Source organism: Chanos chanos, chromosome 4, assembly GCF_902362185.1.
Source record: "Chanos chanos chromosome 4, fChaCha1.1, whole genome shotgun sequence".
NCBI classification, from domain to species: Eukaryota; Metazoa; Chordata; class Actinopteri; order Gonorynchiformes; family Chanidae; genus Chanos; species Chanos chanos.
The window spans coordinates 30,305,614-30,324,918 of record NC_044498.1 but is presented as its reverse complement, the minus strand read 5'-3'; the positions used below and the strand labels follow the sequence as shown (position 1 = coordinate 30,324,918).

General features: G+C 42.6%; 2 protein-coding genes and 1 non-coding gene across 3 annotated transcripts; 2 read left to right on the top strand and 1 right to left on the bottom strand.

The window, feature by feature from the left end:
* Positions 1-2,060: 2,060 nt before the first annotated feature.
* Positions 2,061-11,211, bottom strand: bag5 (BCL2 associated athanogene 5). Its single transcript, XM_030772631.1, has 5 exons — positions 11,180-11,211; positions 7,458-7,755; positions 6,767-7,198; positions 3,266-3,489; positions 2,061-2,907 (listed from the first exon to the last, which is right to left on the bottom strand). Exons 1-5 carry the CDS (start codon positions 11,209-11,211, stop codon positions 2,382-2,384), a joined length of 1,512 nt encoding a protein of 503 aa, XP_030628491.1. The 3' UTR covers positions 2,061-2,381.
* A 1,232-nt stretch (positions 11,212-12,443) lies between these two features.
* On the top strand, positions 12,444-17,001 carry coa8 (cytochrome c oxidase assembly factor 8). Its single transcript, XM_030772638.1, has 5 exons — positions 12,444-12,691; positions 14,732-14,929; positions 15,209-15,272; positions 15,368-15,458; positions 16,854-17,001. The coding sequence occupies exons 1-5, from the start codon at positions 12,551-12,553 to the stop codon at positions 16,972-16,974; spliced, it is 615 nt and encodes a 204-aa protein (XP_030628498.1). The 5' UTR covers positions 12,444-12,550; the 3' UTR covers positions 16,975-17,001.
* A 1,973-nt stretch (positions 17,002-18,974) lies between these two features.
* On the top strand, positions 18,975-19,047 carry trnav-uac (transfer RNA valine (anticodon UAC)). Its single transcript has one exon. It is a non-coding gene; the product is annotated as a tRNA-Val (tRNA).
* The last annotated feature ends 258 nt before the right edge of the window (positions 19,048-19,305 follow it).

The following is a 19,305-nucleotide window of genomic DNA, read 5'->3' as shown; positions in this document are numbered from 1 at the left end:
GTGGAAGGGGACTGCAATAAGGACTGTGAGGTAACAGACAGTCACTGTTCCAGATCTACTAGTAGGAAATCTTATAGGAAGATTTTAATACCTTGGTCTGTTATCTGCCAATCAGTTAATGACTTTTTAAGTAAACACAGAACTTCTGAAAGTTCAACAGATAAGTAGGCATCTGGGGATGTGTGATACAGAATAAACAAATAAATAAATAAAAAAAATACGGTTGAGGGTTCTCTCAAAACATAATCAGGTCACATTAAAACATCAATGCAAATTTGTGCCTGGTGCCACTGGTCACCATGTGCACCAGTCTCCTTTTGATTTTGTTGATGAATTTTTAAGTGGGAAGGAAAATGTGACTCCTGCTCTGGTTTTCCATGACCAACAAAAGAGTGTCACATTTTCTCCCAGCAGTGTCTAAGCGTGAGAGACTCAACGAGGACAGGAGGGTGAAGATGATGAAAGACAGAGAGAGTTTAAGAATGAGGCAGGCGAAGGGATATTTGGGTACCATTTTTGTTTTTGTGACAAGCACCCTCCACTTCTCTGTAGTTGCTCTGCAGAATGTTCTACAGCGACCCCGTCCACTGTGATCAGTGTCAATGCCAAAAATAACCCACTGCCTCCTCAGACGCAACAGACACTTACACACACACACACACTCTATCTGCCTCCTTTACCCAGGAGGCCTGAAAGACACACTTTCCTCTAACAATGACAGCCAGTGAGGAAAAGGAGAGAGGAGACCTTAAACCAGTTTTTCTCTTACCAGCACAGCTCTCCTTCATTGTCTGTCAGATCATCAACAAACCACAGGCTGTCAGCACACCCACACACATGAATATTTGTTATTCTGGCAGTTGACACATCAGTCCCCCTTCAATGAAATCAGTTTACCCTCTCCTCTGGAAAAAAAAAAACACAACCATAAGTATCAGGTACTCTGACATGTTTTTACAAATCTAGAGTCTGTTGTGCTTATAAGTAACACAGTCAGATAAAATCATTCTTCTGAGAAAATTCACAATCCAGAAAAGTTTCAAGTATGTCAGACCAACATTACAGAGAAACAAAACAAATCAAAAAACAAAACTTTGTTGGTCAAGGTGAGCAGAACAAGATATATTTTAACAAAAAAAAATCACTTTCCTCATTCCAAGGTAACCGGGAATAATTTTTTGCAACTCTAGCTTCCTCTGATTGTTACCTAGCTAATTCCTGGTCCTTAGAGAACTTCTACTGTAACTAACTTGCTAAAGTAGCCCTTTGTTCTCCAAACAACACCTCCAAGGCACATGTACAAAAGTCCCTTACGACACAAGACAGCCTCAACTGGTCTGTTTGACGATGGTAGTCAAAAGCAGGCGCTATTACAGCAATCATTGTTCTTTTGAAAATCATTTTCAGTATGAAAGTACCACTGTCCTCTTACAAGAGCTAAGTGTCTTGAGAAGAGGACCCACCATCCAAATGTGAACGCTTAGCAAAGTCAATCAGATTGAACACAACCTTAATACACCAACGGTACAACTCTTGACCTGCCTGCACTGATGCACCATTATGGAGGTGTTAGTTTCAATTCTGACATCCAGTCCTATCTTCTCTGGGCCAGTGTTCAGAGGATATGCTAAACTGAGCAAAGGAAGTGAGGAGCAATCTTGCCCAATCCAAGTCCAGCAACTAAGAGGTACAGAAGCAACTCAAACAATCCATGGCAAATTCTACCGTTCATCACATGACCACTGTAGATATGACAAGGCAGAGTTATAGGAGAAGAGTAGGTGCCATTATATCCGAACTGGGAAACACTTGAGTTCAACTCTGTCATGACTCTAAGGAGATTCCACACAGGCATGTGGTCAGACAGGAGGCAGGTTTTTGGCAGCAAAACAGGGTTTAGCACCACCCGAACTGACAGCACAAACTAAAACTAAGCAAAGAAATGACAGGAAATTTAGAAAAAAGCATTCCCTCAAGCCAAAGCAAGAGATGTTTCTAGAAACACTTCATAATAATAACACTAACACTAGAAAGCTGTATCAGGTTTCTTTTCTAAATGCTAAATGTATTTCACAGGGGAAAAAAGCTGTAATTGAACAATCTCTTGCTGTCCTCAGCTCAGCCACAAGCAATAAGGAGACAAAATCAAAAAGCAGCTGTTGTAGTGCACACTGGGTAAAAGTTTGTATTTACAGACCCTTGCTCCTCAGAGCTAAATGGATCTAATATGTACAAATTACAAATCCCATTGCCAAAATCAAAATCTTGTCCGACATCCCCTCTGGCACTAAGAAATCACATCAAACTATTCCGCTTGTCCAAGGCAGTGTTCCTCTCTCAAAGAAAACATTCCCAATGTCCAAATCCCCTTCTCCTGGTTCTCAGTATTCCCACTCATCTGTCTTCATGTCCAGGTAGCTGAGGATATTCTGGGCGTATTTGACTGCCTGTTTTCGAGCGATTTTGGTCATCTGGTCGCCCTGAGAGTCCACTGCGTCCAGGGCCAGGAGCTGTTTCGTCAGCAGCTCCTCCAGCATCATGTAGTTCTTGTCATCCCGTTTGCCATCGAAACCCAGCACCTGGGCCTGCAGCTCCGACAGGCTAGCCAGCACACGCCACACGGCAGCATGCGACGGGTGCTCATTCAGCCCAGGCTGCCTGCGGGCAAGAGCCTCCTGCAGATCCAGGTAAGTAATCAGAGCCTGGACTTCTAACACAGCTCGCCGCCTTGCCTCTCGAATGCAAGGATTCCGACCTGTGTCCACGCCATCCAGTTGGGCCAGCAGGCCCTGCAGCTCTGCCCCCTGGCCAGCAACGCCCTGCCGAAGGACCTCCCCACGCAGCTGGGAGACCCGCCCACGGATGGCCTCAATCTCCCGAATGGAATCATTCTGTGCCAGGTCGTATCTGGAAAAGTACCACATATATTAGAAACTTACTCACATTTTAAAACATAACGCTCACACCTAACTGTAATGGTCCACTGTAAATGGAGACAGGTGGATGCGCCAAACCCATGTGTGGAAAATGCACCCCACACCACAAGAGCCACCAGATCCCTTCACCATGGAAAACAAGTACTTAACCCAACAGGGAGCTCTGGGTATGTGACACCTGTGACGCCAGGGTACCTTTCAATATACCTATGCACACCCCCATTACTTTGTTGCCTTTACATCGTCAGTAACCTGTGTGTCTACTTTCAGTGTGAGATATTTGAGGATGTGTGTCTGTGTGTGTGCTTATGTGTGTATGTACACTCTACCTGCGTGTATCATCTCCCTCGCCCTCCAGGTCAAGGTGTTTAAGCATTCCATTGATCTCCTCCACCACCTGTTTCCTGTAGTTCCTGACTGCAGCATTGCTGGACACGTCTAGTGCATCCAATTCCACCAGCAACTCCATCAAGATCCGTGCCAGGTGGGCACAGCTGTCACGACCACTCAGCCCCATCAGCAGTGCTACTAGCTGGCAGCGGGCACCACTCACCTGTAAGAGACAAAATCTCTCTCAATTCCAAGTAAATTTGAATGTTTGTTAATACACAAGACAGAGAAGCCCAAAGAGCAAAGACACATGGGTGACATGAATTCTAGCTAAATTAGCATGCTACATCACATGGATCGATATGGCATAGGGCAATTCATCCAAAGGATATTACCTCTCCACATGGCAATCTGACTGTACAAATGCAATTTTTTCATATGCTGACTCAACTGTTACAATGTGCAAGTAATCCAGCAGGGGGTGGCTTGAACATGTTAGGCTAGTAGTGTATAGTGTAAATACACATCAGTGAAAAGAGCATACGCTAGAGCCAAGGATGCCTATGGGTGCTGAAGTGCATGTGTTGTAGGAGCTCTGCGCAAAGTGGTATACTTTTAGCTGAAACCTAAACAGCTGCCAAAAACTAACACAGATGGTAAAGAAGAAAAGAATAATGGGCCAAAATGAGAAGAATGCCATTCTCCATAAAGACACAGTCATATAGGCCAGAATCGGAGAGAGAGAGAGAACCTGACCGAAACTCTTAACCTGTCTGAACAATCCAGAGGAATGTGAGACATAGCCTGTGTGCTTAATCTTCGCTAATAAGACAAAGACAAACTCATCAAACTTGACGCTGAGACAAAAAGATGTTGGCGTGCGCTTATGAATGTTGCGAGAACCTAACATTACTCTCGGTTAAGCTGAAGCAAGCACATGCACAAAACTAAACCTTCCTCAGACTGAGGGTGAGGCTCTGAATCACACATCACATCTAGACACACGAGGCCCCATAATCAGGCAGATGTCAAATCAAGACCATGGTCGTCGTTACCACAGCATGAGACAGCCATGGTGACCACAAAATGACAGGTAACAAATCATCCAGTGCTGAGACCCTATAACCTAAAGGAAGAAGTGACCATACTGCAAAGTTGACCAACCAGTCAGCATCTGAGTAAAGAACATGAACACAGACATAAGTATGCATAGGCTGAGTCATGTCATGCTGTCGTCTTTGCAACAATATGTGCCTTGTGCACGAAGATCATGAAGCACTTGAAGTGATTTTGTAGAAATCCCTCCTCACAGTCTGCCAAGTAGATAGACAAGCACTTCGAATGCAAAGACACCAACCCCAGGGACAGGACGAAAAGGCAAAGACAAACATGTGGATAACTTCCTGCCAACCACAGAGCACGCACCATGGCAAACGGCAGCTACTGCTTTCACCATGGGCCTGACCTCTGCTGAGCTTCAGCACGTCAAAATCTCAGCACAGACACTGGAATCACAGCACATTCTGTTAAACAGTCAAAGCACATACTGTTAAAAAATCTGTTTTAGGCACTGTACACTCCAGCCAACAAAGAGTGGTGTTGCTGAGAACTTCCTGGATGTACAAGGAAGGGCTAATTACAGATAACGGACTGATATTCAAAACAGCAACACATTTTTCATCCCTCAAAGCTTATGCTAAGACTTCTTATCTAAGATTCGCTCGAGACGCTCTGGCATTGAGGGTGCCCTTTGAATGGAATGGACTCTCAAATATTTATCAGTGAATGGGATTTCAAGTATGAGACGTCATCCCCCTATCATAGCCAAGGCAATGACAAAGTCAAATCAGCAGTAAACAGCATCCATCAGAAAGACTACACTGAATCATGGGGATTAAAGTAAAGCTGCACTGGCATGGAAAACGCATGTAAAGAACTAATGTCTACTGACTGCGTGTGGTAGAAGACAGATGGAGATCTTTATGGTTTACTGAGCATGCTCTTTTTAATCCTTTCAGTAGAGCTATACCATCTTTTCTACGTCCCATACTTCCATTCCCAAGAAAAGCATGCTTTTATAATTCTTATACTTAATATGACTTTAGTTAGCGTAGGTCTAACCTTCAGCTCAAGTTAGTGCTCTAGGAACTTCATAGACCATCATAAATGTTATAGGCTTGGCTTTTTCAAACCAGCTTACAAGTGTGATGACATTTTATTTCTTAGTTTAAATATAAGACTTCTTTCTGTCAGGAGGCCAAGTGATATGATAACGTTGTAAGGAGAGTTCCAGTATCAGTGTGAGCTTAATGGTTAGTCATGGGTAAATTCATGTGGAAAACTGACAGTAACAGAAAAGGGAACTTTGTAAATGTGTTAAATTTTTCTTCTTTCTGAATCTGAGTAACGTGAATCTAGGTGCCTTTAGGAAAGAATACTGTATAAAATGTATGTTATGCAGTAGGTGAGTCTGCAGATGGCACTGCCTTTGGCCTGTACATTTTCTCAGTGCTGATCTTAATCATGTCGTAACTCTGGATACACCTGTTTTTTTCCCTCTAGGATTTTCACCCATTTGTCTAATTACCTGTACTGCTATAAGTTGCATTAAGCCAACAGTGTGGGATATCACACCATTGTTCCATGTGCTTTAGGAAAACCATTTTAGGGAACGAGAGGAAAGAGGAACTTGAGGTTCAAGCCATAATGAGAAAGAATATGGAAGACAATAAGCATGACGCACACAAGAATGATGTTTTACCACATACAGATTACTTCACCAGACATTTTAAAAGGTGCATACTCTTCTGTTTTTGGCTGCTAACATTAAACAAAAGATTAACAAAAAAATTCAAAATGTTAAAAGTTATCCTGTTACTTCTGGCAGACCTGGATAGTGTTGTTTCAAAGCTGAAAGCGGTCCCACCTGCATTCCTTTGCATCAAGCAGCGGGAGCCTGAACTGGTGAACTATATCTGACTACTGCATAAAAATATAACTGGTATAGAGACCACACTCAAGCGCAGACATGTTGAAAACTTGGCTTTGGCAAAGAAACACAGCAATAAGGAGAAAGTCAACCCTGACATTAAAATTCATAAAGATGATGTGTGCCCAGGTGGTGTGGTGGATAAAATGCTAGCTGACGACCTGGATTCCTATCCCCGCAGTAGTGCTTCCAGGTTGGCCAGGAGTCCAGATGGGCACAACTGGTAGTGTTCGCTTGTAGATTACTCATTGATTTCAAAGGGCTGGACACACCTTTGTGTGGCTTGATTGATTGTGGTAATAAAGGGAGAGATGAGTTATGAAATAAATCCTACCAGGTGCTTGTTCTGCAAGGTGAATAAATTCTTATTTACTTTCACATCTGTTTTTGCACGTCTGCAACACACCAAAAGAATATAAAATAAAAAACTCTAATACCCCCACATCCCACCTCCCCTTTGACACTGGCACACAAGCACAGAGACCTTAAAGCCCTTACTGAGAACACTCACTTTCACCATCACTTGGTTGATATGCTGCACAGCCTCATGAGTGTCATCTGAAAGGGGCAATGCCAGCATCTGTGTTTGCACACGGCCCTCCAGCACCTCCTGTACGGCGCAGACACGTGTGAGCGCCCTGTAACGCGCCTTCCTTAGAGGGATGGAGCCGCCAGTCTTTACTTGGGCCAGTCGCATAGCCACATCCTGCACTGCCTCCACCAGCTCCTCCCCACTCTCAGCACTGATCTCCTGGGCTTGTCCTTGACGGTGTGGGCCGACCACGCTGGATTGAAGAAGGTTCTGTGCCTCCTGGCTCAGCTCCTCAATGGCCAGACGCGAGGGGTGGGTGGCATTGCCTTCCAGGTACCGGAGCAGGCCCTCCACCTCTCCTGCCACTCGTTTGCGGGCCTGCTGGAGTTCTGCACGACCCTCTGTCTCCACCTGGGGAGAGGACAGGCGTCAATACAGAGCCCCTCTACTGCTCACGGCTGCAAATGTACCTCAGATTTCTTTATAATTTAACATTGTTTTCAATACCACAGTCACACACAAGCAGCAAATATAAAATAACAGTTCAATTTATTACAGAGCACAAACACAAAAATTAAAGAAAAACAATAAACAGAGGAAACAAAACCTTTAGAAGCTTCAGTCTGATATGAGTACCCCAACCCCACCTCACCCCATCCCCGCTCCTCACCTGGTCAACCTCCAGGAGCAGTCTGGTAAGTTCTCGCTCCAGCCGCTTGTATTCGCGGTCACTCTGTAGGCCACTGAAGGACTGCACCTGCATCCCTAGAGCACCCACCTCCCGATGCACCTCTTCCAGCCGCGACAGGGCCGGGTGTTGCTCTGCGCTGCCCTGAGCCCCAGCGAAGGCCTGGAAGACCCCAGGCATGTGGAACTGGTATTGCTGTGGTTGATGCTGTTGGTGGGTCTGTGGTTGGTTACCATGATCCATATTCCTCTTACCACCATCAAAGGGCTTCCCAAACAGGCTGTGAGAGATGTGAGTGAAGGACAGAAGGGACGGTCATGATGAGTACATACAGAAAGGTAACAGATATGAAAATGGGAGGAATGAGGAGGGAAGTGAGAAAAAGACAGAGAAAAGACAGTTTAATAAACACCAGTAAGTATATTAAGTGAATTATTCTACATCTGTGAAATGGTGACAGTCAGATTAATAGGTAAATATAAATTAAACAAAAAATTGTGGCTGAACAATTAATTTAACCATATGATGCATGAAGTGCTTGTAAAGCCCTGAAACTGTATCCATTTCTGCAATTATGAGTAGCCCCCAGGTCAGTCTGCTAAGCAATCTGAGTTCATATTTAAAACACTACTTGAATGTTTTACATGGGTACTACAGATGGCTTACAGAATAAGATTATCAAATGTTTGTATTCAATAATAGCATCCCAAATAAAGAGACTATTTCCACACATGGCTGTCTGAGAAAAGTAATTTTAATTAACCTCTTTTATAACTCTCCTCTTTTACTGTCATTTTGACTAAAGACTAAATTGCTGGTGAAATCATGCTATATTATCACAGGTGTACACTTCAGAGTTTTCATTACACACTACTCTAATTGCCTGTCTTAACTTGTTTTGTTACAAACAGTGAAAGAGCACACCACCAGGCGCCTAGCCGTACTGTACTGAACCACCAGCACCTCCTCAGTTTCGCTCTCAATTAAGTATTGCATTAACAGAGAAATGCCAACAACAATAACGCCACCTAAACGTTACAGCTACTAGACTGACTACTAAAATAGGTGAGGTTGGTGCTAGGGAAAAGTTCTTGTATTTGTACCTTATGGATCATGTGACATATGTTGTTATTTGAAGCGATTTTGGCATAACGGTTACGATCCGATTAAAGAGAGTCAAATAACGGTTAAAAGGATTATCCGCAAACTGCGTAACACAAAGCAACGTTAAGGAGATGTGGACGGCGTGAGACAAACACATAAAAACTAGAGAAGAGTGGAGATGAGGAGGATAAACGAGTTAATCAAAAGAGAGCATTCGCCATCAGACTGAGCGGAGAAACCGAGTTAACACGGTGCAGGGTTTCGATGATGTCATATCAGACAAAATCCAACGCTAAATTCTAAATCATTTACGAGCTTTTAACAACACTTTCTGGCAAAACACAAGAATAAAACAGAATTCAGAAAATACCTTCAAAGCTTTAAACATCATGATCACCTGTGTCTAACCTCATAGCTTTCGCATGTTTCTTCAGAACAGTGTCCCTATAGTGTGGATGCCATTAGGAGTTCCCGAAGAGTAAAGACATGCAAGTGCAGGCTATGTTGGAGACTGACGGAGGCACTTTTCAACTGAACAATGTTGACGTTTACTTTTCTAAGCACCTCCACCCATAGCAACATGAAATACCAAAGCAAACAAGCAATTCCATAGTAACGCCAATGAACAAAGTTGTCGAAACGTTCAGTGCATCGTTGGATCAGCAGCAGAGCTCGCCTCATCAGTATAATTAATGACCACTACGGAAGAAAACTGATATGCGCTGTCTTGTCTCTCGCTTGTCAGTTTCACTCTCCTATGTGTGAAAGAGATCTCCTCGCTACAAATATAATGCTACCAATGCCACTGCCGTTATTTACACTTAGACATGTTCCCGTCTGCGTAACGAATCCATTTGGTTTACAACTTCGGGGCATTGCTGCAGCGTCAACTGAGCGTCAAACGGTAACACATAATTACAGTTTAGCGCCCGACACAGAGGCAAAGAATCCCTCTGCGAGACACGAGACAGTCAAGATTAAATGTCACCACAACAGTGTTCCATACCACTTGCTCCGGATAGGTCACCTGAACGCTGACCATCGACTCTTTTCATTCACAGCTGCACTGCTTGCAGCTCTGGCACTGCTAAAGGAAGGGGCACAACCGGTAAAGAGAGATTAATACTGTCCTAAAAACAGACTTGGGAAGGTAAACACGCTAAGGACTCTCGCTCAGTACAGGAAACATTTTACTGACAACGTAGCACGGTTTTTCGGGATAGGTCGTTACTTGACACGGATGTGCCTATGGCATCATCATGAATAGGTCACTCTTTTGTCACTTCGCATCTACGTTAGAGTTAAGATATTCTTTCACACCCAAGGTCAGGAGATCCCGTCTGATAGCATTCCCTCCACACAACTATGAACAAAATTCCAGCTGTTTCTGTATGTATATTGCTCTCAGACTGAAATAATACCATACTCCATCAAGTCAGCGACTAAGTCATACCTGAAAAAACACGAGATCTGTCGAGAAATCTGTCTAGATTAAGCCATAAGGAAATGGTCTTCTAATATTAAACTGAAAAGAATAAAAAAAAAAATAGTTGTGAATCTAGTCAGTCAGCTACAGGCCAAACTGTCATGCTCTTTTCTGTTTAACGGTCTTAGGTTGACAAATGTCGGATTAATTTGAAAAAGAAATACATTCAATAATGTCGCATAAAATCGCATGAAATGACAAACATCTGATTAATAAAATGGTGAACAAACAGAAGCGGTGCAGGGGGCACCCCAGGATGAGTCACAGTTCATTCCTCTCATCCTGCTGGGAAAAGATGCCCTGGCTATTATGTCATTTGACATGGGCCTGACTATAAGGATTCATATTATGACGACTCGTGCTAACATGAGCTTGACATAAAAGCCTTGAGGTGTGTTGTACACCACTAAAACAGGAGCCAAAATGCCAACCATGCCTCCGCCTATCACACGTAATACCACATGGCATGGCAGTGCAAGCCCAACAGCTGGTTCTATCACTGCTCATGGATGGGTTGCAAATCATTCAGAGTGCTGTGAAACTGATTACAATTTATCATAATCGACATCTCAGCGATTTTGTATTCACATATTTGAAATATTTCCATAGCTCATATTATGTACTACTGGTGTACATCGTATAACTGAACGATAGATTCGAGTTTTCTGGAACAGTCAGTTTGGTTGAGGTTAGAGCGGAGACGACGGTCTGTAACAGGGAGAGCATAAACCTTTCTAATAGCATTTGGGATCAACCGAAAACGCGAACTGTTTGCTCATTCATTGCCAAAGCATTATGTCATCAAAGTACAAAAGTGTCAAACAACGCCTATAAAAAATCCTAAAAACATACATTATGTGAAACACAATGCGTATGGGGCACAAAACCACACAAGCACAGCTACGGCGTCACCGCACAACAATGCTTGTATTATCCCTCTATAATCTCACCTACGCTCGCAATATCGCCTCAGCATTTGCGTGCTTTGGACATCAACCGTGAGGATTTTAGCCATTTAATAAGCAAGTGGCTGCATACTGCTTCCTCCATGAGAAGGTGCCTGAACTCTTGCTGTATGCCTAGCTGCCGTCATGATGCAGAGAATGTTTCTCACCGTTTCAAAACACCGAAGACATTCGCGCACATTTTGAAAGAAGTTCGTTTCCATCAGCAGGACTAACTACAATATATCGTTTGTTGTATTACTCCAGTGGTAAGCAGCTGTTTGACTTTGTGACAGCTGGTAGTCGGTTTTAGCCAGAGAATACACCTCACATCAGATCGAACTAGCATTACCGCCCCTCCCCTCCTAGACGACAGGGGCGCAGATATTGGGGAAACCAAAGTCGCACAACTCAAGGGGACTATGACGCACCCCCACTACCCAGCTGTGCACGGTGCTTCCTATAAACTGACATAACCCTTTCGCTGCGAACAGAGGAGTTATACACCCAGATAACATGGGGCATATCTAAAAAGCGTAAATATTGTAAAATTATCAAACCAACAGTTAACAGCGCAACTCCCTTTCATTCCTCAAAGTGGTTCAACCTTTTCGGTTCAGCAACCTGACAGTAACTGTTTCAAAAGTGAGCATTGACAGTCGTAGTTGGCAGTTGATGAGTTGTTAAAGGAACGACAGACTACGCATGTGACAAAACGACTCAATTCCCAAGAACCGCTTTATTAAGTGGCTGTAAATGTATTCCCTTGAATCAGTCAGCAGCTGCACAAAGGGCTGTGAGTGCCGATAGCAAACACTTGATGAGGACACAAACCAGAACGTTGTCGGGCATTTGAGCACCAGTTCAAGAGGCTATATTTACACATCCAAATTAAAAATGAACATGGACGTTTTTCCACACTTACCTGCAGAGCCAGCGGACAGCCATTGGGGTAGTTCACTGAGACAGATAAACAAAACGTAATCCACATCACCACCAACCACGGGAGAAAGTAAACCTTACGGTCGGTCTAGGCAATCGAGAAGAACAGAGAAAATTCTAAGGCGTTTAAATAAAGCAAAATATACCTTAACAGCTCTCCGTATCTAATCTATATGACCACTCAAGACGCCAGTCGTGTCACTTGATAACTGTTGTCAAATACCTGAAAGCAGTTAATCACCTTTAACAAGCAACGACTGATGCTGAAACTTGAAGTACCGAAATACCGCCGGTTACAGACTGGTCCAGACTAGCTAAAACATAAAGCCAAAAAAAATATGTTTTAGATTTTTGGGAGAAGGCAGCGATATTGTTCAGCGCGTTTAAATCCAAATGATGTTTCACGACGTTTCGAAGCTGAAACTCCATGAAACAAAATTGTTGTCCAGCGTAATACAAACAGGAAGTGAGCGCACGTCTCTCTCCGTAAGCGTGCTCGAACTGGCGTCACGTAATGGTAGTAGCGGTCATGGTACATGAACTGTTCAGGCCTTTGCAAAAGTCGACTTTCTCCGTATTTTGAGTAAAAAAGAACAGAAATGAATGTAATCACAACGAGATATTTATTTTGTCGGTCGCTCGGTCCGCGGCGCACGCTCAACGTCCTTCGGTTGTGGAACTTGTCCTGTTGCCATCAACATAGCGGAAGCAAAGCGCCAAAAGAAGAAAGTAAACCAGAGGTGAATGAATAGCCTCAGTTTTCTGAAATCATTGTTCTCGGTAACTCTGCTGTAAGTTAAATGTATTGAGTAAGGACAATAGTTGATGTCTGTTTTTAACTGACTTCAACTAAGTAAGGTGGTAGTGTTACATGACGTGTTGTACGGCTGTTTTTATAGTTTTCGTTGTCACTGGATTGTTGAAATGTAACCACATCTAACCGTTTGATTAATACCCAATGAATCGCTCAATATATATCTGTCCGTCTATCTGTCTGTATGTCTGTCGGTCGGTCGGTAGTGGGTGACAAGGGTATCAAATACAATAAAATTTAGTGATAGGTGGTATAGTCCTGGGCTATTGCCCGAGAGTTTGTGGGATATTATGCTGTGTGGAGGATATTTTGCTATCACAGTGGGAAATACCAATGCAAGTGTGTCTTCAGTAAAAGTCGGTAAACGCTCCGTGGTTCTGAGCTGAGAACATCTATGTTGATCAGACCTCATAGCGAGTTACTCCGGTGTAGCCTAACTACACGGCCAGTCAGATTATACTAAATGTTTTTTCTGTGTGTCCGTCAGCTGAACAGTTGGTGTGCTCGATGATTTTTATTCTTTACAAGTTCTCATAGAACTCAAAAGGAAAGCTAGAGCAAAATTTGATTTGTTTGCATCCTTCTCAGATATGGAAAAAATCTGTGTTGGTTTAGCTGGTTCAGGGAAGTGACTTAAAGGCCACGGAAGGATTCCAATGATGTGAAAAATCATTTTTAAAAAATTAATTAATTGATCAATACATTGATTTATTTTTTGATCTGTGAATGCCCTTTACAATACAAGGGGATCAATCATAAATATAATTTTTAATCAATCAAACAAACAAACAGAAGCACAGGGCTCGTTCTCTCTTCAGTATTAAGACACAGGCCTATGTCAAAAGGCAAAGGATTGGTCCAGCTGTAATTCATCCACAGGGCCACAGTGATGTTAAATACTGTCTACTGTAGCTTACTCTACATGTACAGATGTGCAGTGTCACATCTATTGTATATATATTTGATGCTGTGTATGTATGCTAAGTGCACAACCCCATTCGAAAGAATGGATCGGTCCTACTGACAGTGGGTCACATGGCAGATTGCTATATAAAGCAGGCAGACACATGTTGAGGGATCTGGTCACTGTTCATTTGAATGTTGTAATAGGCAAACAAGTCACCTATGCAACTTTGAGCATGGCATTATCTTTGGCACAGCTACACACTGGATTCTACTCCTTATCAGCTAAAAACAACCTCTTTCAGTGGCTATGTGATCAGCAACACTGAATAACTGAGGAGGGGAAAAATATTAACTGCTGAGACAGGCCTGCTAGCAGTTATATAATGATGTGGTGGAGAAGGATCTCTTGGTATACTTGAGGTCCACTGATACCACTGTTTAAATATCAAGACATATCCGATATTTGTCAGTGACCAGGTGCATCCTTTCATGGCTCTTGTTTACTCTTCATTGTGTAGATGCCATATACACATGCCAAGATGCATGTGCTGTCTCAGAATGGTTACTGCCTTGGGAGGCAGTATGCATAGTTTATTATACGTGACTGTAAATTTGCCTCTGCTGCTCAGGTAAAGGGGAGATTTCAGTATACCTTATTCTAGTATAAATAGATTTTCTATGGGCATTTTTTTTCTCAAAATTGTGTTGTCACTTTAGCAGTGTTGTTAAATCTGTTACAGCCAAATGCCACATTTTACGTTGTTTTACCCCCAGATAACCTAATTTTATTTAGCATGTACATGTCATGTTGTGCAGTAGATGAGTGGAATCAGCTGTATCAGAGCTGAGCTGAGGCAGAGATGATCTGGATGCAGGGTCTTGTAAGAATATTAGGAGAAGCAGTGCCCTAGAGGATAATGGATTTAACCATGATTTAGTCTCATCTAACTTACAATATTTCTTCCTGGTTTGGGCATTGTCTCGTTTAAATTTAGTAATAGTACTTTTCCTTTTGAAGTTTCTACTTCTCACAATTATCTCTGTGTTTCTGTTGGTCCAGGGATCCAGATTTAGCCCAGCTGCGTCGTCAAAATGCGACTGGATTGGTCCCCCAGACAGACTGTCAAACCTGCGACCAGTCATATACCACATCCCTGAGAATGAGACCAAACTGGAGAGGAAACTTCGACATCTGAGGCAGGAGACAGAGGACTGGAATCATGATTTCTGGACCAATCAGAACATCACATTTAGCCAGGTTTGAACATCCAGTGACTGTATTAAACAACACCTACTCTGTGCAGAACTTATCAAAAGATATGATAACATGCATTTTTGTATGTCACCAGTAGATGGCACTGTGTCATGTACTAAACCTGGTGGTTTCATGTAAATATTTCAATTTTTAATTATTGTTGTGGTGAATTAGACAAACAAAATGGGACTTTACACTACTAAACAATTATCTATTTCAGTAAACCATTCAAGAGATCATTGTATTGCTTTTCTTGGTGATATTCGTTTTTATTTTCCTCAGAAAAAAGAAGAATACATTCAGTCACAACTGAAGGCAAAAGGCTTGACAGAAAGAGATGAGAAAGGTGTGATCCACCTCTGTCTGTGCCAAAGTATGTCTTTACTAAATAGTTAAGTCAGTAATTGTGACAAACCATATGTCTTTTCACTTGTTTTCCAGGAAGGAAGAGGACTCTAAACAGCGAGGAAATGGCAGCCTTTTACAAAGACTTTCTTGATAGAAACTATAAAAGACATGCTGATTATAATATGTGAGTTTTCAGACCTCTGCCCTCGCGTAAATACATGTGATTACCCACAATTTCAGTTGCAGCATGGCTCTCTTTACGCCTCTCACCTATGCCTGCAGTGTTACCTCGGCATAGAGTGACAGCTTAAATTAATGCTTCACACAACACACTGAGTGTATGCATTCACAGGCAAACAGGTGTGTGTGTGATGGTGGAGGAGGAGGATTGGGAGTGTGTAGGGCTTTGGGGTGTGGGGTGAGGGGACTGTGTGGGAGTGTGTAGGGGTGAGGGGACTGTGTGGGAGTGTGTAGGGGAGTGGGGTGAGGGGACTGTGTGGGAGTGTGTAGGGGTGAGGGGACTGTGTGGGAGTGTGTAGGGGTGTGGGGAGTGTGTGGGAGTGTGTAGGGGTGAGGGGACTGTGTGGGAGTGTGTAGGGGTGAGGGGACTGTGTGGGAGTGTGTAGGGGAGTGGGGACTGTGTGGGAGTGTGTAGGGGTGTGTGGGAGTGTGTAGGGGAATGGGGACTGTGTGGGAGTGTGTAGGGGAATGGGGACTGTGTGGGAGTGTGTAGGGGTGAGAGGACTGTGTGGGAGTGTGTAGGGTAGTGGGGTGTTGGGACTGTGTGGGAGTGTGTAGGGGAGTGGGGTGAGGGGACTGTGTGGGAGTGTGTAGGGGTGAGGGGACTGTAGGGGAGTGGGGTGAGGGGACTGTGTGGGAGTGTGTAGAGGTGAGGGGACTGTGTGGGAGTGTGTAGGGTGAGGGGACTGTGTGGGAGTGTGTAGGGTAGTGGGGACTGTGTGGGAGTGTGTAGGGGAGTGGGGTGAGGGGACTGTGTGGGAGTGTGTAGGGGTGAGGGGACTGTGTGGGAGTGTGTAGGGGAGTGGGGACTGTGTGGGAGTGTGTAGGGGTGTGTGGGAGTGTGTAGGGGTGTGGGAGTGTGTAGGGTAGTGGGGACTGTGTGGGAGTGTGTAGGGGAGTGGGGTGAGGGGACTGTGTGGGAGTGTGTAGGGGAGTGGGATGAGGGGACTGTGTGGGAGTGTGTAGGGATGAGGGGACTGTGTGGGAGTGTGTAGGGGTGAGGGGACTGTGTAGGGGAGTGGAGAGTGTGTGTGGACAGTAGGGAAGGGGATAGTGGTATATGTATTAGACGGCAGGCCTACTATAGCTGACTAGCCTGAGTCAGTATAAGATTTCTCCAAGTGTCACAACAAGAGCTAGATAAAATGTGATGGGGTAAGTTATAGATATCACAGATATATATATATATATATATATATATATATATATATATATATATATATATTTAAAAAGTGTAGGTTGGGGTTATATTTGATATTCAAAGTTTTTTTTATTCCTTCATGGCTAAAAGGTGATAAAGGGCATTTACATTTGTCTGTTCTGTCTTGTTTTTATCCAGAGAATGGTACAGACGTAATTTCACTATCACTATGCTTATGGCAAGAGTGGCTATGCACAAAGCGTGGAGGAGGCTGACTGGCCAGGGGAGAGAGGGGAGGAAGAACCAGACCACCACGTGAATCCCAATAAAAAAAGTCTTTCTTAAATGTCTTGACTACACTGTCTTTTTTTGATAGTTTTGTAGGAAACTTTGATCAGAAAGATTTAAGAAAAAAGAAACTAATTTCCAAACAAATGTGATTGTCAGTTAATGACAAATTATCGTGTTTACAAAAGATGATGTGACTAAGACAAAAAGGTTAAAATAATGAGCATGGGGGAATTCATATAGATCAAGGTTGACATGGTGACAACCATGTTTACAACCATATTTTATTTCTGTTTACATTTTGTTGATGAATTCTATGAAAGAATATCTGTATTTAGAAAGTGTAACATATCAGTTTGTTTACAATAAGTGGAAAATTAACATCACTTCACACTGGAGGTGATGCCATAATTAGAACTGTGAGTAAAGACTACTCTAAAATTATATTTATAGCTTGAAATTGATATGACAAGTGTCCATGTAGTAATATCTTGTAGAAATATGAATTACAAGCTAACTGCATTCAGAATGGATAGATTGGTTAGGTTCAATTCACAACACATTCAGAACATGCTCAAGACCAGTCAACTTGAACGCACCTAATCAGAAGGGTTTTTCTTTACTTTTACTATAGTACACTGTACATTTTAAAATAATTGTGAAGACATCAAATTTTTGAAAGATACGGTTTAAAAGCTTTGTTGGCAAGCTCAAGTGGCTCTGCATGGCCATACAATCAGTTTTTCTCAGCTCATATGACTCAAGTCCATACTCTTAATATAATTAACATAGCTGTATGAAACTGATCTTTTGCCAAAGTTGTTGCACATTCGTCTTGGGCAAATTACAAAATTTCAGTAACAAGTTCGAATTTCAATTTGCCTGGATCACTAAACAGCATGGTTTTCAATTTCCAAATATTCAATTAATAATGAACAAGTATCAATTTCAATTACCAAATACCAGGTGGCTTCGTAAAGCACATGCCACAGAAAATGCCAAGTGCTTAATCGGTTACTCGACCGTCAGCGCCCCATTTCCAAATACTCACGAGCCTTTAGAATGACATGTGTTGATGTATTAATAGGACAACAGAAAATAAGAGTAAAAATTCAAGTCACTGGGGATAATCAGGATTTACATGCAAGGTCAAGACTGACTGACCCACTTCCTTGGATTGTTTTACAATCATTTTGTGTCTTTAGTTATTTTTTCCAATAAAGTTTGTAACACCTCAAAGCATTTTCCTCTGCAAAGCTCAATAGTGTAGTAGTTATTACATCTGCTTTACATGCAGAAGGTCCTGGGTTCAATCCCCAGTGGAACCAGTGCTCTTTGCCCTGGCATGCTGAACACATGCACTCACTAGTGTTTGCTGCATGGGTGCCTTACAGACCTCTTTGAGGCCTTTGTTGTCTCTGCCAGAGGAAGGAAACAGAAAGAGTACATGAGCATTCCTTCCTTGCATTGAGTTTTGGAGTTATGCAATCACTCAGAGTGTTTGTCATTTAGACCTTTGAGTAGTGGCAATACTATCTTAAACAGAAAATATTCACAGTAGCTGCTGACCATGCTGAGCGCAAATGGAAAAAACATCTTTTCTGGTCACACAAATGGAAAAACCATCTTTTCTGGTCACACAAATGGCCATCTGTTGAGTCCTCTAACTCCAGAGGCTCCAAGGCAAGTGTGGGAGAGAATTCTCAGCCTGGGCCAGATATGGCTAAGATTCTAACCACACTGTTCACTTACTTTCAAAATAAACAATCAAATCCTTCAGAGTCTGATGCAGTATAAATTTATTGCGTTTAGTCAAAGCATACAATAAACTTTTTTAAATTGTGAACTCATAAGAAAACACACATAAAACATGGATGTAAAATATTAGAGCAAGCTTTGTGTAAAACACAAAGTGATGGAGAGGCAGGTAGAGTGAACTAGCATAGTCCATATGCCTGGGACTTCGGGTTACTCAATTTTTATATATTTTTTACATTTTTTTTAAAAATATGCAACGTGTGATAACAAGCAGGTTCCATAGTGTAGTGGTTATCACATCTGCTTTACACGCAGAAGGTCCTGGGTTCAACTCCCAGTGGAACCAGTGTTCTTTAATCTGGCTGGTAGGCCTGCACAATACGAGGAGAATTTGCGATACACGATAACATTGTTCAAGTTTGCGATGATGATATGACTTGTGATAAATAAACAAATACTGAAGAGAGCATATTAGTTATACAGTTCCTGTGTCTTTCTGCTTTAATAGGTACACTGCTAACATAAAACCCAAACACTGAATAGCCTATGCACACCGAAAAATGAAATGAAATAAATTATTTTGAACATTCTTTTATTGAACAAG